The following is a 26,921-nucleotide window of genomic DNA, read 5'->3' on the forward strand; positions in this document are numbered from 1 at the left end:
GACAGGTGGCCTGGTGTTGCCCCTAATAGACCGCACGGAGCCCTGGCCAAGGAAGGGGTTAAGGTGACGGTGAGCTCACAGGCAGGATGTGCAGGGGATAGCCCGTGGGAGGCCCCAGGATGCCTGGCCACCAAGTGGCAGGGCTGAGCCACAAAAATAGAAGTTCAGCCCCAGAGGCTGCTGGTGGTGGAGTGCCTGCAGCCCACTCCTGTGCAGGCAGGAGACCCCACTGGCGGGTAAGTGTGGGGATGGGGTGGGGACCCTTTGAGGAGCCCTCACACTGACTGGAGGGTCTTCTAATATGCAAATCGATGGACTGACCGGCCCAAAGCTGGTTTTGAGACCTGAGTTCTCAGACTGACATGTCCTGAGTTCTGAGTTCTGCTCCAGCCTCCTCGGATCAGCTGCCCCTGGAAGGGACCACCGCCCTCCCCTCACACCTCTGGGGACAGGGCACAGTCCTGCCCTGCAGCCCTCGGTGGGTGGAGAGGAGGATGAGTTGGTGAAACGGGACCCAGAGGAAGAGAGGGTTTTCGGCTCTATTTTAGGATCCCCTTCGATTTTCAGCTCCTCAGACTGTGGGCCCTGCAGCCCCCTCCCAAGCCCTGACTTCACAGTCTGGGCAGGGACCTGCCGGGGCAGAGATGGCCAACACTCCCAGTGCAGTGCTGGTCAGGAACACCAACGCCTCTGTGAACCTCAGTTTTGCTCTTTGTGAAATGGGGGTGACGCCTGCCCTGGCTGCCTCACGGAATTGTAGAGCACTGCACCCAGGGGCTTGCAGCGGAGAGGGTGGGCGTGGGGCCCTGGAGGCTTAGTTACAACTCTCTGTGTTACATACTCCCAATTTCTGGAGTGACTCTTTTTATTTATTATTATTATTTTTTAATAGACATTTTATTGATTTTTTTACAGAGAGGAAGGGAGAGGGATAGAGAGTTAGAAACATCGATGAGAGAGAAACATCCATCAGCTGCCTCCTGCACACCCCCTACTGGGGATGTGCCCGCAGCCAAGGTATATGCCCTTGACCAGAATCGAACCTGGGACCCTTCAGTCTGCAGGCTGATGCTCTATCCACTGAGCCAAACCCGTTCGGGCTATTTTTTATTTCTTTAAGCGTGGTAGAGGCAAAGTGTTCTTACAAGAGACCTGCAAGAACAGCGAGGAGGGGGGCAGTAATCTACCTTGCGATGGTGCTGGGGCTGCAGGGCGCAGTGCAGGGAGAACAACGCTGTGTGAAACCCTCCTCTGTTCACCGCAGGGCTTTATCGCACTCCTGTCATAACCAGGTGGGCCAAGATCAGCTTTCTAGTTGACATGCTCCCTTTCGGAGGTTGAAGACTTTAAATAAGATCTGGACAATTTCCCGGGAAAGGCAGCATCTTGGTGACTCGCAGTGAAATTACAGTCAGGTCAGAAGGAGAGGTCTCTGCCGCTGGGTTATTTAGTTGCCTTTTGTACCACGGGGAGAAGCCTGAAATGGAAGCGGAGGAGACTGTAGTACGTATTCTTAAGAATGTTTCTGATTGACAGCGTCTGGCCCCCTCGTTAGTTGATGTGGCACGGTTGTAAGAGGCTCCTGGCGAAGTCGTAGTTGGAAGTGTAATAGTAACAATCGTGTGAGACATGTCATGTTCTGGGTAAAGCTTTTTTCTCTTAAATTCACTCCATTTCACCCTTTTGTCAGCTCCTGAGAACAGGGAGACTCTGGGCTGAGCTCGGAGGACATGCAGGTTTGTTTTCCGAGTGATCTTCAGGGGAGCGGGGCCTGCGGCTCCCTGCAGTCTCAGAGGCTGCTTGTTAGCATGCGGGCTCCTGGGCCCCGAGACCGCCAAGCCTGGCCGAGGTGGCCTGGAGCCCGCACCTGAGGCAGGCCTGGTGATGGCAGTGACTTCTCCCTTGAAGAGGGCCGTGGAGGAGGGGGTGGGGGTGTCTTCACCAAAACACCTGCAGCAAGAACTGCTTTGGGCTGAGCGCCTGCATTGCAGAGGAGGCTGCGGGGAACTGGGCGGGGTTTGGCTGTGCAGTTGTTGAGGGCGGCTGGGAGAGGCCCACGCAGCACCCCCTGAAGGACAGCACCCCCCTCGAGGACTGCCCTGGTGCTTGTGGTGTCCTCGTGGGCTTTGAGCTGGCATCGCCTGTCTGTAGCACTTTCCCTTTGGGACAGCCTCATAACCATGCTTCCTCCTGGCTTCCTCCTGGCTTCCTCCACTAAAGCTTTCAGAACTTCAGCCCGTGACAGGCTACCAGACACTCCATGGTTACCATGAAGCTCTTGGACATCGGGAGGGCTGGACAGCTTGACTTTGTGGTCAGGGGCCTATCCTGAGTGTGACTCATCAAACATCATGGCAGCGCTCGTCAGCTCCAGAATCCTCAGGAAACCCAAGCCCTGCCCAGAACCTCCCAGTATCTCCTCCCGAGTTCTGAGTTCTGCTCCAGCCTCCTCGGATCAGCTGCCTCTGGAAGGGGCCACCGCCCTCTCCTCACACCTCTGGGGACAGGGGACGGTCCTGTCCTGCAGCCCCCGGTGGGTGGAGAGGAGGATGAGTTGGTGAAATGGGACCCATAGGAGAGAGGGTTTTCCACGTGGAGGGCGTGTGGAGCCACCGAGTCTCCATCTGAAGAACCTGCACCAGACAGGCAGCCTTTGGGATTGTCAGGTGAAGTGTTTGCTGGCTGTAACTCACAGTTGGGGGCCATTCGGCCCAATATCTTGAGAAAGTAAAGAGTATTATTCAAATTACAGTGGCACCTCATTTCCCAAACTTAGTTTGTTCCGGAAGGCTGTTCAGAAACAGAATCATTTTTTCCCATTAGTAATAATGTAAATTGAATTAATCTGTTCCAGAACCCCAAATGATTCCCTGTTTTAACGTTTCTTATATACAGTATATGTCTCTTGTACTATTTAGTCTGTAAATAAACACTTTAAAATCAAAAAGGCATGAAATAAAATGAAAATTTAACAAAAACGGAAATGTACAATAAAAAATGAAAATTTTACAGTAATTATAAGCAGTAACAAAAGTGAAAACACACGGGAACATATCCATAGCACAATATCCCGAGATTTTAACAGTGGTAAATGGACTCAGAATCTCTTCCTTGTTTGCCACCTGAGAGATGCATGACTCTTCATACAGGTATCAGCATGAAAGGGCTGTCAGGTTGAGAAGCGAATTGTTCGAGATGGGAGACGTTTGAGAAACGAGGTTCCACTTTACTAAATTGAAACAAAGATGCAACTCTGAGCAAATGTCATAAGAAAGTGGTGATGTGGATGCCAACGAGAGTACCAGCTGGCAAGCATTTAACATCTTCCCGGTGTCTCCCTTCCCCGTTGTCGAATTCTTATTCAGAATTAAGGTTAGAGAAAGCATGCAGGGCCGGACTGACTCCTGTGGGAAAGGGGGTGTGCAAGGTGGAACCTGAGTGAGGGGGTGAAGAGAGGGGGTGGGGGTGAAGATGGAGATGGATGGAGGAGATGGAGCAGTGGGGGGAGGAGATGACAGATAAGGGGGTTCAGGGAAAGCAGCTGGACCCCTCACATCTGGACACTGGCCTCCCTGCCCCCCCTCACCTTCAGCTCTTCCTTTTTAGTGAATGGTAAGACCACATTGTTAATATGGGCAACTCATTACTGAGAATGCATTTGTTACGAGTGCCACCAATGCAGCCGGTTGGGGTATTTCCATTTTAAATGCATTTTTCTAGTGTTCCTGCTTCAATTAAGAAGCAGCTGGAGCAGGCAGAGTCAGATTCTCACACGGATGCAATTGCTCCCTGTTAGTGCGAGTGGGGGTCCTGGTGGAACAGCCCCCAGGCCTCCCTTCATCAAACTCTCCCAAGGGCCCTGTGACTGCGCCATGAGCAGGAGCACCGCTGAGCCGGGATGTCGGCCTGTCTGTGTGCATGGGACTGTGGTCCAGGTACAGACCTGCTCTCCCGGGACTCGCGCTCCTTGAGGGTGGGGGCTGCCCTGATGACTGCCCTGAGCACCCAGGGACCACATGGGGAAGCTGGGATGTCGGCGGGGCAGGTAGACCAGCCAGTGAAGCTAGTTGACCTGGATCTCCCACTGTGCCTGGCCAAGTCCCGGCTACCCAGTGACCGAGTTCTCACCTGTGTGCTGTTGTGGGAAACGCCTAGGCTCTAGAGCAGTGGTTCTCAACCTGTGGGTCAGGACCCTTTGGGGGTCAAACAACCCTTTCACAGGGGTCGCCTAAGACCATCGGAAAACACATATATAATTACATACTGTTTTTGTGATTACTCACTATGCTTTAATTATGTTCAATTTGTAACGATGAAAATACATCCTGCATATCAGATATTTACATTATGATTTTTTTTTTATTGCTTAAAGTATTATAAAGGGTATTACATATGTGTCCATTTTTTCCCCCCGCCCTAGACAGTCTACATTATGATTTATAACAGTAGCAAAATTACAGTTATGAAGTAGCAACAAAAATAATTTATGGTTGGGGGTCACCACAACATGAGGAACTGTATTAAAGGGTCGCAGCATTAGGAAGGTTGAGAACCACTGCTCTAGAGAGAGACAAAGACCAGCCTTGGGCCTACTGTCATTTTACCGCAGTCCTAGTGGCTTAGCATGGCTGTTTTTCAGTCGGACACAGAACACCTGAAGGGCATGGCCACGGTTTGCTGCTCTGTGGTTATGCCAGTCTTGAAGTTGTTAAAGCGAACAGATGTCAATGACAGGCGAGGTTGGTCTGACATCTGGACTTGTGCTCTGGGCTCCCAGGGTTACAGGAGCTGTGGAAAACCCACTGTGCCTGTGTCTGCCTGTGTGTTTCAGGGTTGTTTTGAGCATGACATTCTTGACTGTTGGGAATACTGTTGTCCCAAACAGCTGAAAAATAAAAATCCTAGTGGGAGGCGGGAGCCTTGGGCAGAAGCCCCGCCCTCCCCAGGCCCTGGACACCAGCTGTCCTCAGCAAAACCCAGCAGCCTCAGGTGCCCAGGCTGGCCTGCCAGGGAGGGGAGGCCTTCTGGACCTTGTCCTGGCCCAGTGGGGGGTGGCCTCCCCAGCAAGTCAGGTGAAGGGCGCGTTTGTTCTGTTTTCCAGAACAAACTAAATTAAAACCAAACCTTGGATCTTCTCAATCCTATCTTGAGACCGAGTGCACACTGATACTTGTAAAATCTTGCCGAATAGAGGACAGAAACAGCCGGAACCTTTCTTGGGTTGCTAGAAGGGCTCAGATTATGGACAGCTCTCTCGGGACCTGGGGGAGATCCCGGGCAGTGGGCACAGAAGAGCCTTTTCTTGGTCCTTCTGCAGGTTTAAGATCACCATCAGTCTGCTGGTGTTTGAAATTCTCCCAATAGAATCTAGAACAGTGGTTCTCAACCTTCCTAATGCCGCAGCCTTTTAATACAGTTCCGCCAATTTTATGGTGACCCCCAACCATAAAATTATTTTCGTTGGTACTTCATAACTGTAATTTTGCTACTGTTATGAATCGTAATATAAATATCTGATATGCAAGATGTATTTTCATTGTTACAAATTGAACATAATTAAAGCATAGTGATTAATCACAAAAGCAATATGTAATTATATATGTGTTTTCCGATGGTCTTAGGCGACCCCAGTGAAAGGGTCGTTCGTTCGACCCCCAAAGGGGTCGCGACCCACAGGTTGGCAACCCACAGGTTGAGAACTGCTGAAATAGAAGGAAACAGGACAAATCAGTATTTTCTCTTGTTGTTATTGTTTTAAATCAGAGAACTCTTTCCTCTTTTTTTAAAAAAAAATATTTTTATTGATTTCAGAGAGGAAGAAAGAGGGAGAAAGAGCTAGAAATATCAATAATGAGAGAGAATCATTAATTGGCTGCTCCCTGCACGCCCCTTCTGGGGATCAAGCCTGCAACCCGGGCGTGTGCCCTTGACCAGAATCGAACCCAGGACAGGCTGACACTCTATCCCAGGGGTGGGCAACCTTTCTGTGAGTGCGTGCCAAAACCAGCAAAATCTCTGACTCAAAATTCTTCTGTGTGCCAACCCTAATTTTTTCAGAACATGTTACGCCTACTTGAGATCTCTTAAGGTGTACGTATGTGAAGAACCTTGAAGAAATAATAAAATTCATTTGAGCGACAAAAACACAGTACATGATGATGAAAAATACATTTATTTTTTAATGTATACATGTACACTGATAGTCCGACAGAAAACTTTATGACTCCGTTTGATATTATCAGTGGGACTTTTGCTGCTGCATCACTGATGACAGAGATTTTACATCAGGTTTCTATTTTGTGACCTTCAGAGATATGCATGAGCTACTACTTTGATCCATCAGGCTACTCCTATTACGAGACTTAACAAAATTCATCACTGAGAACAAAGATTCACAAGCGTATGTGGATGAAACCAAAACACTGGTCGGATCTAGGAAAGCAGGGAGAGTTAAGGCAGAGGCATAGAAATTGCTCTTCCCCTCTCTCGTCAATCCATGTCTATGGTCTTTAAGAGAACTTGTTATGTAAAATTATTTATTTATCTAAGATGCACCTACACTGAATTTATCTGAAAAATAAAAAAGTCGATATTAAGGAAAAAATTGTAAATGGAAGATTATAAGAGAGGGTTTCGCATGCCAGCAAAAGTTACTGGCGTGCCATGTTTGGCACGCGTGCCAGGGGTTGCCCACCCTGCTCTATCCACTGAGCCAAACCAGCTAGGGCCTTTTCCTCTTTTTTAATGTCAAAACTAGATTTAAGCAATGGGAAGTCTTTGGCTGTGCCTAACAGTCTTTGCCCTTCCTGGAGCACCAGGTATGGTCTGATCGCTGAAAGATGAAGCAAGGACCAAGGACAAGTGACAAATGCCGAAGCGCGAGGTCCTGCCAGAGGAGAGTGCATGTGGCATGTGGCTCATCTTCTTGGTGAAGGTTCCTGGTGGTGGTGTTGTGCAAAGACGTTTAAGGAACAGGTTATAAGAACTGGAAGACATTCCTGGACAAGAGACACGAACGATGCATATGGGTAACAAACAAGTCGTTGACCACCAGCAGCATTAATACAAACAGAGGGGTGGGCGGATCTTACAGGACAGGCAGTGAAGCCCCAGGGAGCTGTGGTTTGGCAGGAAGAGGAGGGGGTGGGAGAAACATGATATCTTCTTGTTAGGGACAGGTGTGGAATTGGTGACACCCCAAAGTGTTTGGGATCTGAACTGTGTGTCCCCACCTCCCCCCGGTCTTGTGGTGGCTCCTTCCTCTCTGGAACGATCACTGAGACTCTGCTGCAGTAGGCGGCATATTGGAACCCCTCCTCCCCCAAGGCCGGCCGGAATTGGGGGAGCTTACGAAGCTTCCTGTGTGTCCAGAGGGTGGCCAGACCTGCGAGCCTCGCTGAGCGCGAGCGGCCATCCTGTGGCCAGGGACCTGGGGGAACCTTGTTGGATGGAGTGACCAGGGCCTTTCTGGGACCGCAGGGCGTCCTCCACGGACTGAGGCAGAACAGTGGCCATGGGCAGGCCACCGTCTCTAATCTCCCAGCGTTCTCCTTGAAGGGGCAGGAAGGGCTTCCTTGGGGGGTCCTTGAGGCAGGGGCTAAAGTCAACCGGAAGTGGATAAAGCAGAATGTAAAGCAGTGAAATGAAAGGTGAGATTGTGGAGCCACAAGTCAAATTTATTCAAGTCCAATTCTTTATTCTTAAAGAAGGGACCTTGCCAGTATGAAGCCAACAGGAAGAAATAGTAATGAACCATAAATATTCTAAAACACTATGTCTGAAGAAGTGTAGTTAGTGATTACCTAATAAAGGTGAATTGTTTGCCCAGCAAAGGATTTCAGATGGCTTCTGTTTGAGATACAGTTACTAGTTGTCTATTTAAATTCAAGATTGCTTCTAAAACAACCTGATTTATGTTTCTCTGCCAAATTTTCACTGGAGGAATAAGATTTTACTGTTTGTTCTGGAACGCTGAGGACATTCTTTACTTAGAGGATTTAAAATGTTCTTAAGTAACCTGAATAAGCCGTCGGCATGGTTTTGAAAGTTCGCCAGTTCAGTGAAATAGACTGTGACATTGAAACCAGGAGAACCAGGGGTTTTTATATCCTTGAAACTAGAGCCTAAATGTCAAGGAGAAAAAAATCTAGGTTTTGCTTTCTCTTAAACAGCAGAAGTAAATTTTTGTTTATGTAACCCTTTATTTCACTTCAATATTATAAAAGAAGCTTGCTTGGTAAACTGAACATTGATAGATATTCATTGGAGAAGAATGAATTTAATTTTTTAGAAATATGTTTTACTGACTTTAGAGAGAGAGGAAGGGAAAGTGAGAGAGAGAAAGGAGAGAGAGAGAGAGAGAGAGAGAGAGATCAATATAATATGAGAGAGAAACATTGATGGGCTGCCTCCTGCACACCCCCTACTGGGAAATGAATGGTGACTTATTGGTGCATGGGTCAGCACTCAACCACTGAGTCAGACTGGCCAGGGCAAGAATGAATTTGATTTTAAACATACTGTATCCATTTCAGAATAAACTTTGCTAAAGGCTGTATCTAGTTGTTTGGGCTCTGTTCAAAGAAATGACTCGGATGTGTATTGGCAGCGTGACCTCGTTTTCCTTTTAAAATTTGTCTTCCACCCTACAGACCGATGTTTGACTGTTGGAGATTCATCCGGTGCAAGAAAACGGGAAGCAAGGATTGTTCTTCCCCGCGAGGATCCAATGAGGCCCAAACGGAAGAAAGCGACCATCAGATCGATGTGTCTGACGTCATCAGGCTTGTTCGAGATCAACCAGAGGGGACAGCTACAGGTAGAGGCCGGTTTTAAACTTTATTTTGATCTGGAAGCTCTTGCTACTCATCGGACCCCAAAGCCTTGTCCTTAGCTATTCTGGTCTTTGTAGGAGGCGGATGGGTTTTAGATCTGGGAGAACAGTTGACACACGGCTTCACTGGTCATATGCTGGGGGCGGGCAAACCGAGTTCAGGCAGCTGTTAGCTGACACACCTAGGTGAGGACATCTCACGATGTTTGTTCATTTGCCTTTCTGGTGCTTATTTCAATTAACATTTTTAAATGAGGTTGGCTCCAGTGAGAGATCATGAGAAATGTCCATTTAGGTTTTAAACGAAACACTGTGCCCCTGAAGGGAACGACTCCCAGCCTTTGCTTCACTTTTCAAAAACACAAGAGCTTTTGTTTAAATGTGTTGTGCTGTCGTATTGAGAGGGTGCGGAAGCTTTTGCCAGTCACCAAGTCAGTGACCCCGCCCTAACGACAGAATGAGTAGCACACACGGTGGGGAGAGGACCACACCCCTCAGAGCTCAGGCTCACCCCTTCATCCTCGCCTGGGGATGCCTTTCTCCTTGTTTCTGGCTAATCTGAGAGCTCACACGCATTTCTGAATGGAAGGAAGTGATGGCTCCCCGTTTTTAGTGTTGCCTGCATTTAATTATGTGTTGCCATTTCCCCGCAAACTAACTCCACAAGTACCATTTTCACTAGACAAGGCAACACTGTCACTGACTACCGAAGGGGAAGGCGTGAATCTGAGCCGACAGCTAGAGGCTCATCTGAGCACTTTTAAAAAATACATTTTTATTGATTCCAGAGAGGAAGGGAGAGGGAGAGAGAGATAGAAACATCAAAGATGAGAGAGAATCATTGATCAGCTGCCTCCAGCACGCCCCCCTACTGGGGATGGAGCCCACAACCCTAGCATGAGCCTTGATCAGGACTCGAACCATGACCTCCTGGTTCATAGGTCACCGAGTCACTCTGTTAACACTTCCTTGGGTTCTAAACCGGAGCTTTCTCGGCCTGGCCCTAGGCTGGCATTCGCCATAATCAGCCCGCACTGTTGGACTTGGGCACAGCTAAGGCTGTGCTGCTGTCCCCTGGCCACCCTCTCAGGGCTGGGTCCAGGGTTTCCATCCTGTTACAGGTGTGCATGGCTCAGGGTCACAGCTGGATGTCTGGCATTATCATGTGTGCTCCTGTGGGGGAACTTGTAAATGTCCCCGGACCCAGCGGCTCTGAGCCACAATTCTGCTGACAGACTCTTGCAGCTGTAAACATGGTTGGCTATTTAAACTTGGCTGGCTGAGAGGTTGAATTCCAGTGTGGTCGCTCCCCGTCCCACCCCTCCCCCCGCCCCCAGCATCTGTGTTTAGTTTTGCATGTTTAAAACTTGATTTTTGTCACTTCCCTGGTCAGTGGTTTGCAAACGAGAGGCTAAAACCTAAAACTTTGTATGTCTTCCTGTGATGGGAGCGCCTCATCTTTCCAACAAGTTTTCTTACTGCCCAGGTGCAGTTCTGGTTCTCTGATATGTACCCACGTGAGGAATAAAGTGGGTAGTGAGATGGTCACTGCTTGGGAGAGTGAAGGGAGGAGAGGGCCGCTGGGAAGATGCTGCCCCAAGCCTGCGGCTTCTGCTCTGGGAAAAGGACTTAGAAAGGAGGCACGCTTCCTCCTCGGCGAGAGGACGACTTAGAGCAGTGATGGCGAACCTATGGCACGCGTGTCAGAGGTGACAGGCACTCATTTTTTCAGTTGATTTTTCTTCGTTAAATGGCATTTAAATATATAAAATAAATATCAAAAGTATAAGTCTTTGTTTTACGATGGTTGCAAATATCAAAAAATTTCTATATGTGACACGGCACCAGAGTTAAATGAGGGCTTTACAAAATGCTGACACGCTGAGCTCAAAAGGTTCGCCATCACTGACTTAGAGGGTCCAGATCCCATTTATCATTAGCTTTTATGGCTGGAAGGTGAGCTAGTCTTTCAGTGCTTAGCATGGCTGCACATTAACTGCCCGTAACCACTCAGAGCCCGGCAGGCTTCCCAGGCCCCAGTGACCCTGCCATGTCTTGGTTTGAGGGCTGGGATGGGGTTGACCTGTGCAGAAATGGAGACCCTCTATCACCAACCTGACTGCCTGAATCGTTTCCTAGTGTCACTGAGTCTCCCTAGCTGAGCAGCACCAGGTGCCTGTGTGGTGATGAGCAACACGACTCAGAGCGGAACGCCAGGTTCAAATTCCAGTGTGTCACTTTGTCACTCTCCAGCCCCACGAGCGTGAGCAAGGGGTGGAACCTCCTCTCCATCATGTGGCAATGGCAGCACCATGCCAGTGGGGGCTGTAAGGGTCCTGTGAGTGCAAGGTGTGCCCGACAGTGATGCTCAGAGCTGTGTCCCAGAACGTGTCTCTGCTCTGAGTAACATCGCCGTCCTGTGATTTCTTCTCTCTCCCCTAACCTGCAGAACCCTTTTAGAGCTACACACACGTGCTCGTATGCACGCATGGGCTTATGTGCACACGCATGGGCACGTACACACAGTACCTTTTAGCAAGGGGAGCTTTAAAGCTTGACTGGATCTCCAGATTTCCAGCTCTCCAGATTCCACACGGTGCCTTCATACGTAGACACCAGATCTGTGTGAGCAACCACTGCCGTTCTTGCCTTAGCATGAGTGAACGTTGGCATCTGTTCCAGTCTGCCTGTCTCACACACGCCCGCATCGCCCATTGAACAGGGTAGGTGACCCCATGTCCGTGGCACCCGAGGTCCCATGCAGCAGGGTTTCGGCTTGCCTTCCTGTCCCTCCAGGAGATGTCTCACCAAACCAGCTACGAGTCAGGCAAGGAAGCATTTGTCTGTGAACATTTTGTTCATCATAAGACTTGAGCGTGGGAGATCCGGAAGATGTGCTTATAATGATGAGCAGTTTCCTTGCCCCAGCAGAGGTGAAGGGCAGAACCAGTGCCAGTGGCTGTGACGGCCTGTCAGGTGGCACAGGTGAGCGCTCCTGTTTTTAGAATGCCATTGTCGTGCATGTTCACTCTTTTAAAAGGTTTGTGGATTCTAATTGGTTAATGATGCCAACCTCCCCCCCACCCCCCAACAATTTCTTGAGTGTCTTAAACAAGTACTGGCACAGCTTTGTGTGAGTGTGGGGGACGACTTAGAGCAGTGATGGCGAACCTATGGCACACGTGTCAGAGGTGACACGCGAACTCATTTTTTTAGTTGATTTTTCTTCGTTAAATGGCATTTAAATATATAAAATAAATATCAAAAGTATAAGTCTTTGTTTTACTATGGTTGCAAATATCAAAAAATTTCTATATGTGACATGGCACCAGAGTTAAGTGAGGGCTTTACAAAATGCTGACACGGGGTAACACAATTAAAATGCAGTCCCTGACTTGGACTTAAAGTAAATAAAGGCCATCTGAAATACTACGCTCAATCATGAGGTTGCCACTGTGCAAGTCAAAAACCTTTGAATATTGGTAACCTCATGTGGCTAAACAAAAGGCCTTCATGCATTTGTGATGAGATTGTATGGAATTCTGGGAGGGGCCGGGAGGTGTGGGCATGTCCACCTGGAGAAAGCTGGGGGGGTCGGAAAGAGCTGCAGGAAGAGGGGGACTTGAAAACTATGAGGCGACAGCGGTCACGTTATGGGAGAGCCTCACAGAGGGTTTTACGGAAGCAGCTTGGACTGAAAACGCATTTTGGGAAAGGCAAAAATGACCACAGGAAACGGATGCTTGGGAGGAAATTGGCTCTCTGATGATCTCCAGTGTCTCTGGCACTGACTGTAATCGCCGCTGAATGAAGAATGAATGAGTCGCAGTGATTGTGGCCTTTTCAGGGGCCGAGTTGTGCACAGTATAATAGGCGCTACGGTTTCCTGGTTCCTTGTCTTCCAAAGCTCATGTCATGTTCCCGAGAGAGTCATTGTTTTCCCTTGTATGCGATCTGATATTGGAAAGCCATCCTGGGAAGTACCCACTAAGAGGCTGGGCTTGGTTGGTCTTATCTTTGTGGTTTTATGAGTCCCAAGTGGGACATTCTCCAAAGACGAATATGTTGTTTGTGGAAATGGAGCTTTCAGTGTTGCTATAAATAATTAACTTCTTTTTAACCTTCCCTGATCCCTTGGTCTTCTTCACTTGGACTTTTTATATTATTCAGGAAGCTAGCAGGAGTTCTGATTCTTTAGAATACACTAGAGGCCCAGCGCGTGAAATTCACGAGACCCAGACCCTCCGTGCAGCGAGCCCTGTCCCACCGCCGAGAGCGGCTTGTGGGCGGGGGGGTGGAGGGGGGACTGAGAGGTGCTCCATGCACCTCCTGGTGACTGGTTGTTTGGTCGTTACGGCGTTATGGCCACTGGCCTTTTATAATATAGATGTTCACTGCACTGCTTTTACAAATTACTACAGTGTTACTAGTTGATGCTAGAAGCATGAATACTTCTCCTAATAGGTCTTAAAGGGCCAGGATGAGGTGTGGTTGGGGCCAGAGGGAGGGCACAGGGGCTGCGACCCTCCAGGTCATAGGTAAGAAGGGCTTGGAGTGGATCAATCCCCCAACAGCCTCTGCATGACCTTTGGAGATTCCAGGGAGTCCTCTGGTCTCCAAGATCTCCAAGATGGACTCTTCTAAGTGGAATGGACTTGGCGCTTTTCATCGTTGATTTGAATGGAAGCCATGAATTACCTAGAACTGGGAATAACGACTCTGAGCTGGTGGAGAAATGTTCTTCACATGAACTGAAGGTGCTGGAAAGCAGCTCAGCTACGAGAGCTCCAAATCTTCTCATCCCCCATCCCTGGCAGCCGCACCACTTCTGCGGCACGCCCAGGAGGGGCAGTGGTATTGTGAGTGTTTTATCAGAAAGCTAGTGGGTTTTCTATCTAACTGTGTGCTTTATAGTATGTGCTGTATGATAAGGTCATCATGGCGCCAAAGTCTCCTCCAGAGAAAGTGCATTTGTCAGTATGAATCAGTGGGGAACGTCAGTGGAGAACATGCTGCGTCAACAAGACGCCAAACTGTATGCGCCTCCCCCTTCTCCCAGCTGTGCCGAGTGGGTCACCTGGGGAGATGGTCTTTGCTTTGTTTGAACCATTCTCACTGCATAGAAATCCTTCCTCTCGCTCTTGCCTTGTTCACTTCCTGGTTAAAACCCCACCCATTTATTCAAGATCCACAAAAATATCACCTGTTTCTGAAGCAGTCCCCCTGTGATTGCTGTTCACAGTCTCTGCCCTGGGGGTGTGCCTGGGCTCCAGCAGAATTCTTACTGTTTTCCTCTCTGGCAACCTGGGTTCCTGCATCTCTAGAGTCACTGAGGAGTGTGAGGACTGGGAGTATCTCCTTCCCCGGGGTCCACAGTGGAGGGCTGTGCCCAACGTGGGCTAGAGAGGACTGAAGCCTTGATCCCCCGGCCTCCTATGGAGGTCTGAGGACAGCCCTGACCACTCACCCCTGTGTCCTGTACAGATGTTTCATCTTTCATGTGCACATCATGGAAATACTTGGGAGGCACTGCACTAGCACGTAGGGTGGGCAGTGGATGGATTGGCCAAACTGAGCGGCAAGTGGTGCTAGATTGTTGGAAGTGATTCTGTTAGAGAAGAAGATGCATTCTACTGAAGGATCTGAGGGAAATGGAGAAAAGGAAGAGATTTTACTACCTGAACATTAAAACTGTATGTTAGAGCCTGGCTGGTGTGCCCCAGTGGTTGAGTATTGGCCCATGAACCAGGAGGTGACAGTCGATTCCTGGTCAGGGCACATGCCCAGGTTGCAGGCTCAATCCCCAGTAGGGGGCATGTAGAAGGCAGCCAATTGATGTTTCTCTCTCATCTCTGCTTCTATCTTTCTATACCTTTCTCTTTCTCTTTCTAAAATCAATAAAAAATATATTTTAAAAAACAAAAAAACTGTACGTTAGCAATCTCAATGAAGAAGATTAACCACAAGTGAAAAACTAGAAGAAAAAAAATGGCCACATGACAAAAGATATGGCCTTCATATATGCAAATCTCTTACACAGCAGAATGAACAGGATGAATGCCTTAGCAGAAAGCTCACTATGAGGCCTGCAGAGATGACACACCACCATAAAGACAGGAAAATACTGCACTATAAATAAATAGAAATGAGAAATGCAAATTTAACAAGGAGTGCTCCTTTTCTCCATTTTTATGGACAAAAAGTTAAAACCCACTGCTGATAAGAATGTCAATCCTTGTAGCTATACTGGAAAACAAGTTGATGATATGGATAAAAACTTCAAATATTTTGTTTTCAATCAGAAATTTCCACTTGTAGAAATTTAAACTAAGGAATTAATTTTTAAAACTGTTACAAAGGTTCATGAACAAAGATGTTTATCATGGTCATTATTTATGATGATGAATTTTTACGGAAAAGCAAAATCACGGTATTAGGGGTTTGGTGAAATTATTTAGCTGTTAGAATGATCATTCTCCCATGTCTTATGTTCTAAGAAGTGAATCAGCCAATTATAAAACCATGCACTATGATAGCAATTTTGTAAATACAAGGTATGTATCATTTTGAGAAAAGATATAAAATATGCACCAAGCCTTAGCTGGTTTGACTCAGTGGATAGAGCATCGGCCTGTGGACTGAAGGGTCCTGGGTTCGATTCTGGTCAAGGGCAAATGCCTGGGTTGTGGGCTCAATCCCTAGTAGGGAGCATGTAGGAGGCAGCTGATCAATGATTCTCTCTCATCATTGATGTTTCTATCTCTCTCCCTCTCCCTTACTCTCTGAAATCAATAAAAAATATATTTTAAAAATTTAAATATGCACCAAAATGTACACATTTATTATTACACATTTATATAATTTGTTTTCCTCTGTTTTTCTGCTTGGGAACCTTATTATCTCTCTGAGAGTACATGTTTCCGGATGCAGGATATGAGATTGTACCCCATAGGCATGAGGACTGGTCTCCCATCCTATGCTGACCCCTGTTCTGCACCCCCTCACCCCACCTCCGCAGGCTGCTCATACAGGTGCCAATTCTCAGGCGCTGTCCCCATTCTCACTGTCTCACTGGGACTGCACCCACCCGTGCTCATAACAAAGGCGGGAGCTCACCCAGCAATTCTGAAGGAAAAATGTCTCTGGAGAATATTCCTGGACCTCTATTGGCGGCCCTTGGGGAAAGGGCTAGATATGAATGAAGGAATAAAGGCAGCCCCAATGCTTCTTCCCAGTCACAAGGGGAAGGGCAGGCCTGGGGGAGCGGCTGGGCCTCCTGGGCAAAAGAGATCTTGTGTCTGCTGCTTCTTAGTTGCCTTCAGCTCAAAACCATCTGTACACCAAAGGGGCATATGTTGGGGTGGTGTGTTCTGCTACCCTTCAACAGTCATTTATACCACATCACCAAGAGTGTGTGGCCATGGAGGTAGTCACGCCACACAGCTGGTGACCCTCCTTGTAATTCAGGGGCTGAGATGAGCGTGTCCTTTGCTGCGTGGAGTGTCTGCACTGTGCTGTTGTACCCCAGAGCAGCACCTGCATGTCTTTTGTCCTTGTATCTCTTATAAATTGGTCGTTCATGAGAACCTGAACCAGCTCCTGGATCTTTGTTTATTTTTAAGATGATGTCATGGTGGCACCCTTCCAACCGAGAAGTATGTGACTGTTTGCTTGTCTGTCTTTTGGGGATGTTGGCAGCCGTTGGCCTATTACATAGGTCTATTAATTCTCAAGAGTTGCAGATGTTCTCATTCAATCATTCCTTTTTCATTTATTTAAGTTCTAGGAGAGGCAGTATAAATGCTTGATTCTTTCCTTCTTATTTAACAGTTTCTGGAATAGTGTGTTTGTTCCTTAGCAACTTCCTAGGAATTGGTTAGAGTTTTAAAAAAAATATTTTAGCCCTGGACAGAGTGGCGCAGTTGGTTGGGCATCATCCTGGCGTTATTCTGTGCACCAGGACGTTGCCAGTTCACATCTCTCTCTCTCTCTCTCTCTCTCTCTCTCTCTCTCTCTCTCTCCCCCCTACCTCTCTCTCAAAAATCAGTAAACTTATTATTTAAAAAATATATATCAGCCCTAACCAGTTTGGCTCAGTGGATAGAGCATCGGCCTGCAGACTGAAGGGTCCCAGGTTCGATTCCAGTTAAGGGCATGTACCTTGGTTGCGGGCATATCCCCAGTGGGGGCGTGCAGGAGGCAGCTGATTGATGTTTCTCTCTCATCGATGTTTCTAACTCTCTATCCCTCTCCCTTCCTCTCTGTAAAAAATCAATAAGAAAAATAAAAAAAAATATATGTATCATTTTGAACTCAATGATTTTAATATTTTATATTTTTAAAATCCATCACAGCTATTTTTATTGGTCAAATTGTCCCTTTTTTGGGGCCTTGGAAACCTCTTCCTGGCAGGCTTTTGACTCCACTCAATGTGGTTCAGGAGACCTGGACCATCTCCTAACTCTGAGAAGTACACTTGAAACTAATATAATACTTATGCCAACTGTACTTTAATTAAAAAGAATAGTATACAAGCTAGGCACCTGGAATACCCATTGCCACTGGGTTGGTCATTGCTTCTATGCCTTTTCAGTGGACAGGCCTGGGATATCTTACACGTTTTAACTTAAAATATATCTATGAGTTCATACTAAGAATACTATTCAGCAATAAAAACTAACAGGCTGTTCATTCATGCAACAATCCAGATGGGTCTCGGAAACATTGTGAGTGAAAGAAGTCACACACAAGAGTCGCTACCACGTGACTTCATGTACAGGAAGCTCTAGAGAAGGGAAAGCTAATCTTACAGCTACAGGAAGCAGATTAGGGTTTTGAGGGTCAAAGGCAGGTGTGGGGACTGATTGCAGAGGTGATGAGGGGAATTTTTGAGTGATGCATATATTCTATTTCTGGAGTGACAGTGGGTCCACAAGTGTATACATTTGTCAAAATTCATCAATTGCACACTTAGGCGCAAGTTACACTTCACAGATGGTCTAGAAAAGAGAAACATCTATATGAATTAGTTCTGATACTTGCAATTCAATTTTAGGACCACTTAGATCTTGGATCTGTATCTTCCTGTTCCCATGCCCCAAATCCCTTTTTCCAATGACAGCAATATAATGGCTTATGTGCCGTTTCCTACATACACATCCAATAGTATCAGAACAGCAGTCCTCACGGTCACGGTAACATTTTTCCTGAGGAAGTTGGAATTTAGATTGTTGACCTGTAGGAACTTGAGGGATTTAGTCAGATTACTGTGTTTTAAAATCCTCTCTGTGTGACTATGCCACCAACCCGATGAATAAGTTCCTTTGTTGTATTTTTAATTTTTCAAGGATTGCTTAAATTTCCACTTTGTTTTGTAATTATATAGGATAATTGCATATTTCCAAAGCCAAGCCGGATTCGGAGATGTCTAGGGTCTGTCCCTGGGTCTTCCTTCTTGTTTTTACCTTCCTTCTTGTTTTTACCTTCTTCCATAAGTAATCTATTTTTCCCTTTTAGTTTTTGACGTTAATCCTTCTATTGTGTGTGTGTTTTAAATATAAGCGTGTATATTTATAGCTCTCATTTCTGTATACATGGCTGATACTGTACGTGTTTTCATTCACCACACTCTCTTTTACCCGGGTAACTTGTCTAGCAGGGTTGTCTGTCAGAGATGTCAGGCCTCTGGGTTGCTAACACGTTAAGCCCCATGTCAGTCACCGGTGACTGACACTATACTTTCCCCCCAGAAGACAAAACAGGCTGGGCGCTTATCTACCAACTGCAGGAATGGAATTGCGTAGTGGCCACAGCCACTGTCACCTGAGGGCCCGCTTACCTAAAGGCACTGCCAACAATGACCGCCTCAGGTCTATCTGCAAGCCCAATGTCTTTCTCCTTACAGATCCCCACCTCCTCAGCCCAGTGAGAGAGTAGGCCAAAGTGAGCACACTCACCTGGAGTTTCCTGGGATCCTATCTTGCTGGGTTAGCAGCACACTTTGCCTCTGGAAGTTGAGGCCTTCCCTAGGGCCCTGGAGAGTCCGGAAAAGCTGGTCCTGGAGTCTGTCCCACCTGAGCTCTTAAAGGGCCTGTGGAGAGGTGGCTGTGGATCCCATGGGGAGAGGCGGCCTCCCTGCTATGGGGCCCTTAATGCTATAATTGTTGGTGACCCTAGGAGAAGGGGTGTGTGTGTGTGTGTGTGTGTGTGTGTGTGTGTGTGTGTGTGTGTCTGTGAGTGAGTGCATGTGTGCATGTAAAACCCAAAACAGAGCATTACGGCTCAACACCTGGCAAAGCAAAAGACTTCTGAGAGATTCTCAGAGGTTTACAGCTTCTCAATTGCAGAGATCACCTGAGATTACCTTAACACTGACCTTTCTGGAATGTGGCTGGCTCCTTTGTTCCAGGGGACAAACGTAATCTTTGTTCATTCAAGTGAGAATGGTTTCATAAGGCACTTTTGGAATCCTGGGTTTGGGAAGATGGGCTGCTAGCAGCAGTGCATTGCAGTGTGTTGTAATTTTGTATTCAGTTTCATACACTGTGTAGGACTTTTGTAACATTATTTTTGTTTCTTTTTGTGGGTTTTTTAAAAATTTATCTTTATTGTTGAAAATATTATAGATGTCGTCCACCCCCCCCCCCCCCATTGACCCCTTCCACCCTGCTCCTGCTCCCGTCCCCTCCCCAGGCCTTCCCTGAACTATTGTCTGTCCATGGGCTATGCCTATGAGTTCATTGGTTAATCTCTCTCCTCCCTCTCTCTTCCCCACCCCGACCCTCCCCTTCCTTTGAAATAGGTCAGTCTGTTGCATCTTCAAGGCCTCTGGATCTTTTTTATTCATCAGTTTATTTTGTTCATTAGGTTACACATATGAGTGAGATCATGTGATACTTGTCTTTCTCTGACTGGCTTATTTCACTTAGCATATACTCTCCAGGTCCCAGATCTCCTCTTTTCTGAATTCTGCACATTATTTCTCAATTGCTCTACATATAGAACATTGGATTCTATTGTTTTCTGGCTGCTGAGAGAGACCTTCAAGACTCCCCATTTAGTAGTTATACCAAGTCCAAACCTCAGTTTCATATTGATATGAATCTCTCAAGATTGCATCTATTCTCCCTGGGAGCTGACTGGGTTCTCTTCACCCCCGCCTCCTCCGTTCCCCGCCCCTACTTCAACTTTCCTCTTTTCTGTGTTTTGCTTTATAATAAATAGTAAACATCTTTATGGTTCAAAGTCAAAATACTAATGGTCCCTGACTTACAATGGTTTGACTGATGGTATTTCAACTTTACGATGGTGTAATGCGATACACGCTCAGTAGAAACTGTACTTTGAATTTTGATCTTTTCCTGGGCTAGCAATGTGCATGATTTTCTCTTGTGATGCTGGGCAGTGAGCCTCAGCTCCCATTCAGCCCAATGATCAGGAGGGGAACAACCAATACTCCAGTGTGCTGTGTTGCCAGCATGTTTGGATATTGTGTTTTGTGTTTCTGTGTCCCATCATGTCCACAAAAAGCCCATATGCTTGAGCCTCCTGCTTCTGGTGAGAAGAGGAAGGCAATTACTCTTGAAATGAAACTCAAGATAATGCTCAGATGTAGGCTGATTTGTAAGCATGTTTAAGGTAGGCAAGACTAAGCTATGCTGTTTGGTAGGTCAGGTGTGTTAAATGTGCTCTCAACTTACGATATTTTCAGCTCATGATGGGTTTATGAGGCTGTGACCCCCCGTGAATTGAGGAGCGTCTGTCATATGAGAGGTGCGCCTTGAGAATTCTCGCTCTGATCCCGTCACCATGTGCCCATTCTTCACCCCGTAGGCAGTCACTGCCTCAGGATCCCATGTACCTCCCGGGTCTTTACACAAATACAAAGAGACACTGGTATAATCTTGGTTTCCTCCTGTTTTATGCAAGAAGTAGCATACTGCAAATACTGTCCTATATCTTTTACCCCCATTTAATATATCTTGAAGATAATTCCCTATCAGTAAAGAGAGAATGTCTTTAGTCTTTATTTAGTCACACAATAACCCTCTGTGTGGTTATACCAGTGGTTGGCAAACTGTGGCTCGCGAGCCACATGCGGCTCTTTGGCCCCTTGAGTGTGGCTCTTCCACAAAATACCACGTGTGGGCGCACATGTACAGTGCGATTGAAACTTCGTGGCCCATGCGCAGAAGTCGGTATTTTGTGGAAGAGCCACACTCAAGGGGCCAAAGAGCCACATGTGACTCGCGAGCCACACTTTGCCAACCACTGGGTTATACCATAGCTCAGCAGCCATTGCTGGATGCTTGGTTCTTTTCAATTTTTTGTTATTGCATACAGTGCTGCAGTTAATGACCTTTGTGTATGTATGTATGTATATACTTCATGCATATGCTGGATTTCAGATTCTCAGAGGCTGTCAGGGGCAAGTACTTTTTGACAGTTTTGCTCAAAGTTACTATTGTGTTCCATGGTTTCCATTTTTCTCCCACAAAGAGTCATGAATGACTCTCTGTAGAGAGTTCCCAGTGGGAGCCAGTTTCTATTTTTTGTGTTTGTCAGTCTGAGAATTGAAAACAGCTATCCCAGCTGGAGCTTACTGCATTTGTCATACAGGTGAGAAGACTGAGCATCTTCTCATTTGTTTAAGTTATTTAAATTTCTTGTTTGCCTTTTTGAAAACTAGGCTGCTAATCATTTAATGTTTTTAATTTATAATGGAGCTCCTTATAAATTAAGGGAGATTAGCCCTTGAGATATGTGTTGAAAGTACTTTTCTCAGATTATCTTTTCTTGACTTTCCTTTTTGCCATTTAAAAAATGTAGTTGACTTCCATTAGATTTTGAGTCATAGTTTTAAAAGGTTTCCTTATTCCAGGGTTATAAAGGAATCACCCATTTTTTCCTAGTACTTTTATTTATACTTAAACCTTTGACCCATTTGGATATATTTTGTTGTATAGCGTCAAGTATGGATCCAACTTTGTTTTCTGGTCTGGTGGTCCTAATGCCATTTTTAAAAATCCCTATCTTGTCCTAGCTGGTTTCACTCAGTATATAGAGCATTGGCATGCGGACTGAAGGGTCCCGGGTTTGATTCTGGCCAAGGGCACGTGCCCAGGTTGTGGGCTCTAACCCCAGTAGGGGGCTTGCAGGAGGCAGCCAATCAATGATTCTCTCTCATCATTGATGTTTCTATCTCTCTCTACCTTTCCCTTCCTCTCTGAAATCAATAAAAATATATTAAAAATAAAAAATAAATAAAAATTAAAATCCCTATCTTTATTCCACAGATTGGAGATGCCACCATGAAAATATGTTAAATTTCCATATGCATTTGAGTCAATTTCTGGAGTTTCTGTTCTATCTCATTGGTCTAGTTGCCTTTCATTCTCTGGTATTACACTAATTATTAAGGCTTTATGGCATGTTTTAATTCTGAATCAGGTCAACTTGACTCTATTGCTCTTTGGTAGAGTTTTCCTGGCCATTCATGCTACCTTTTTATTTTTATATGAACCACAGTTCATACCATTTAATTACATAATTGCACAAGCAAATCTGCAAATAATTATCATTTTATTTCTTCCGTGTGTTTTTTTATGCTCCTGATTTCTTTCCCTTGTCTAACTGCATTGTCCAGTATCTCCAGGACAATATTAAATAGTAGCAGAGAGTCTTTCCAAAATAGCGGCAGATTAAGTGGAAGCTACACTGACACTCGCCCAGGACCAAAATGGAATTACAACTAAAATATAGAAAAACCATCCTGAGTAATCAACTGAAGACTAGCTGGAGAGATCACTTATAACCAAGGACGTAAATTGGAGACCACATAGAGACTAGTAGGAAGTGAGAGGTGTGAGAGGGCTGGCTGGGCTCCCACAGACAGCAGCTGGAGTTCCGGAGGGATATTTCAGCTGTGGGCATTCCCACTGACAGCTCTGGAGTCTAAACACCAAGCTGGGTTCCCCAGCCCAGTGCACCAGAATTGAAAAAGGTACCCACATATCATGGTTGTGGGAAGCAGTGGGGTTACTTCTGCCAGGGAGAGATGGCTGGAAATGCAGGCACTTTCTTAAAGGGCAAACACACAATATTTTGTGTGCAGCCACTCACCCTGGGCTCTGACAGAGGGAAGGCAGAGTGGGCTAGAGCTGTGTGAGGAGAATCCAGGGCTAGGGGCTCTGGGGTGAGAGCTGCCTGGTTTCCTGTGCTGAGTCATTCCCCCATACTACAGAGGACATTTTTCTCAGGTAGACCTCTACCATCCAGGCAGCTTTCATGGCGGGGGGTTTGGGGGGAAGCAATTGCCCCACCCTGTTGGAAAACCTCTCACCCCATCCTGTAGAGGTTATGCCTTGCTGTGGTCTGCAGCCTGAGGCTCATTAAGAGACTGAAAATAACAATCAGCCTACAGGCAGAGGCAAATCCCTGGATGCTTTAAGTCTTTGCCTGATCTGCTTTTGGATCCGGGGCTAGGAAAAGCAGACCTTGATGTACATCTTGGTCCTTTCCAAAGGCACTCAGCAGGTAGAGCCACAAGCTGTGGATTGCTGAGAGCTCCAAACAGGGTACTCAGTGCCAGTCACTAACAGCATCTGACCACCAGAGTTCCTCCAAAAAGACAGGAAGTCATAGCAGACCTATCTAATCCATAGAAACAAACCCCAACAGGCGGCCAAAATGGGGAGACAAAAAATAAAGCCCAAGTGAAAAAACAAGAGAATTCTCCAGAAGAACTAAATGAAATGGAGATAAAAAAAATTGATCAGTTATAGAGTTCAGAATAATGATTACAAAGATGCTGAACAGCATGAGAAAAGACAGAGAAACTATGAAAAATGACCAATTGGAAATGAAGAAAGATATAGCCTAATAAAGAACACATTGGAAGAAATAAACAGATTTAGAAAAGCTGAGGATTAGATCAGCGAATTAGAATAAAGGGTAGAAAAAAATCACTCAATCAGAAAACCAAATAGAGAAAACAATGAAAAAACAGGACAATTTAAGGGAATTATAGGACAACATGAAACATAACAATATTTGCATCATAGGAGTACCAGAAGGTGAAGGAAGTGAGAAAAGGAATAGAGACCCTGTTTGAAGAAATAATGGCAGAAAACTGCTCTCACCTGGTGAAGGGAAAAGTCACACAAGTTCAGGAGGAACAGATAGTCCCACGCAAGAAGAACCCAAAGAGGCCCATGTCCAGATACATCATAATTAAAATGCCAAAAATTAAAGACAAAGAGAAAATCTTAAAGGCAGCAAGAGAAAAGCAATTTGTTACCTACAAAGGAGTCCCCATAAGGCTGTCAGCTGATTTTTCATCAGAAACTCTACAGGCCAGAAGAATATACATTCTTCTCAAGTGCACATGGGTCATTCCCAAAAATAGACCACATGTTAGGACATAAAACAAGTCTCTGCAAGTTCAAGAAGATTGAAATCCTATCAAGCATCTTCTCAGATCACAATGGAATGAAATTAGAAATCAACTACAGTAAAATCATTCAAAAACATTCAAACACATGTAGGCTAAATAGCATGTTATTAAATAACTAGAGGCCCAGTGCACAAATTCATGCACCAGTGGGGTCCCTCAGCCTGGCCTACGGGATTGGGCCGAAACTGGCTCTCCTACATCCCCCAAGGGGTCCCAGATTGCGAGAGGGCACAGGCCAGACTGAGGGACCCCACCAGTGCACAGTTGGGCCAGGGAGGGATTCAGGAGGCTGTCCAGCTGGGGAGGGACCGTGGGAGGGCTCCAGGTTGTGTCCAGAACATCTTGCTCAGTTCCGATTGGCCGGACCCCAGCAGCAAGCTAATCTACTGGTCGGAGCTTCTGCCCCCTGGAGGTCAGTGCACATATCATAGGGAGCAGTTGAGCGGCCTTAGCATATCATTAGCATATTACACTTTTATTGGTTGAACTGCCTACTGGATGACCAGACACTTAGCATATTAGGCTTTTATTATATAGGATGAATGGGTTACCAATGAGATCAAGAAAAAAATCAAAAATTTTCTGGAAACAAATGAAAATGAGCATGCAACATCCTAAAATCTATGGGACACAGCAAAAGCAGTCCTGAGAGGGAAGTTCATAGCACTCTAGGCCTACCTTAAAAAGCAAGAAAAATTTTGATCAACTATCTAACCCTACAACTTAAAGAGCTAGAAAGAGAACAATAAGAAAATCCCAGAGTAAGTAGAAGGAAGGAAATAATAAAGATTAAAGCAGAGATAAATGACAGAGAGACTAAAAAACAAAAACAAAAGATCAATGAAACCAAGATAAGCAAGATTGATGAACCTCTAGCCAGACTCATCAAGAAACAAAGAGGACCCAAATAAATAAAATCAGAAATGAAAGTGGTGAAGTAACAACCAAAACCACAGAAACATAAAGGATTGTAAGAAAAAATACTGCGAGCAACTATATGCCAACAAGCTGGACAATGTTGATGAAATGGACAAATTCCTAGAAAAATATAATCTCCCATTTTTGAGGAGGATTGCAGGTATTTTGTAGACTGCAGTTCTATTGGGATTTGTCTGATGATTTTCTCATGGCTATAATGGAGTCATGAGTTCTGGGGAGGAAGAACAGAGGTAAAGCGCCCCTCTCACCCTCACCACATCATATCAGGGGAGCATGCTGTCACCATAACTCATCACTGTGGATGTTGACCTTGATCACTGAGCTGAGGTCATGTTTGTTTGGTTCCTCTACTATACGGTGACTCCCCTCATCCCCTTTCCAACTTGTATTGTTTGGAACCACGTTGTTAAGTGCAGCCCACACATAAGGACTGGAAATATCTGGGACTATTTATTGAAGAATTTTTACATTGGTACTTCTAAGTAGGATTGTCTGGATTTTTCTTCTGTTCAGTGTTTGTCAGATGTTGGTATCAGTGCTTTGTTCTCTTCATTAAAAGAACTTTAAATTTGTCCTCTTTCTATACTGTGAGTGTCATATGTGTTGGAATGACCCATTCTATGAAGCTTTGGTAGAACCCCCCTTGGACACCAGCTGGATCTAGTGCTTTTGGAAAGAGTAGCTCTTTGGAAACTTTCTTTCTTCCATGGAATTTGGTCTTTTTGATAAGTTATATAGCCCCTGAAAAGTATCCATTTTACACAGGTTTTCAAACAAGTGCATAGTTATACAAAGAAATTTCATATTATTTTAAAACTTTTCTTCTTTCAAGACTATTTTCCTCTTTCATTTCTTATTTTTCTTTCTCTCTTTTCTTCTTGATTAGTTAGCAAATAGATCTCTTGTTTTTGTTTCCAGCCACTGATTTCTAACTTTAATTCTACTGGTTTTCCAACTTCTAATTCACTTGTTTCTGCTTTGTTTCTATTTCTTGGACTTTACTTCTTTAAAAGTGTGTTGATCTCATGCTTGATTCATTTATTTTTCATTTACTCTTTGGGGAAATAATGGAATGAATATGTTGATCTTACCACTTTTCCCTCCTCGCCCCCATTAGGTCCTCTCTCCCCTTCTCACCCAGTGTTCCGTCCACTCTCAGGCATCACACTCCTGCACACTCCTCAATGGGAGCATCCTCTTGCTTCATTGTGGCAGCGTGGCCAAGCCAGGGCCCTGGTTGACTCCAGCTCTGCCTAGACCTTGCTTGTACTTGGGTAAGGGAAGATGGACGTTATATATGTCAACCAGGTCTCAATAAAGCTCTGCAAAATATACTACCATACAGGCTGTTTTGCTTTTAAATTCCTGACCATGATCCTCAGTGGGTCCTCAACATCTTGGGCAGTCTTGCTCTATCTCCACAGGCTGTCCAGCTCCCCAGTAGAAGCTCACCCTTTCTTTCTGCTTGGCCCCAGTGCCTTTCTCCATCCTTACTCTCTCCTGTGGAAACCTGATTCTTACTCTACAGGAAGAATTGAATCCACCAGAAGAGCGCCTTCTGCCTGTCTCTCCACGTGCCCACCTACCCCTTGATTCTCCACCACATGCTTGCCTACCTGCCTACTACAAGGACGTTTCCTCACGTTAGTCCTGCCACCTGGACCCCAGCAACCCCCTCTCCACTCTAGGACTTCA

The 26,921-nt window shown here is 45.9% G+C and overlaps 1 protein-coding gene across 5 annotated transcripts in view; it reads left to right on the forward strand.

The window, feature by feature from the left end:
• Positions 1-26,921, forward strand: part of MCF2L (MCF.2 cell line derived transforming sequence like) — a 176,210-nt gene that overhangs the window by 837 nt on the left and 148,452 nt on the right. For 4 of the 5 annotated variants that reach the window (XM_059685149.1, XM_059685146.1, XM_059685147.1 and 1 more), the window contains one exon: positions 8,652-8,818. In XM_059685149.1, the coding sequence (XP_059541132.1) occupies positions 8,656-8,818 (163 nt within the window). In that variant the 5' untranslated portion in view covers positions 8,652-8,655. Of the gene's footprint in view, positions 1-8,651; positions 8,819-11,629; positions 11,819-26,921 lie in introns of those variants that run through there. The other variant, XM_059685152.1, reaches the window with a different exon arrangement.

Source organism: Myotis daubentonii, chromosome 2 (assembly GCF_963259705.1).
Source record: "Myotis daubentonii chromosome 2, mMyoDau2.1, whole genome shotgun sequence".
Classification (NCBI taxonomy): Eukaryota; Metazoa; Chordata; class Mammalia; order Chiroptera; family Vespertilionidae; genus Myotis; species Myotis daubentonii.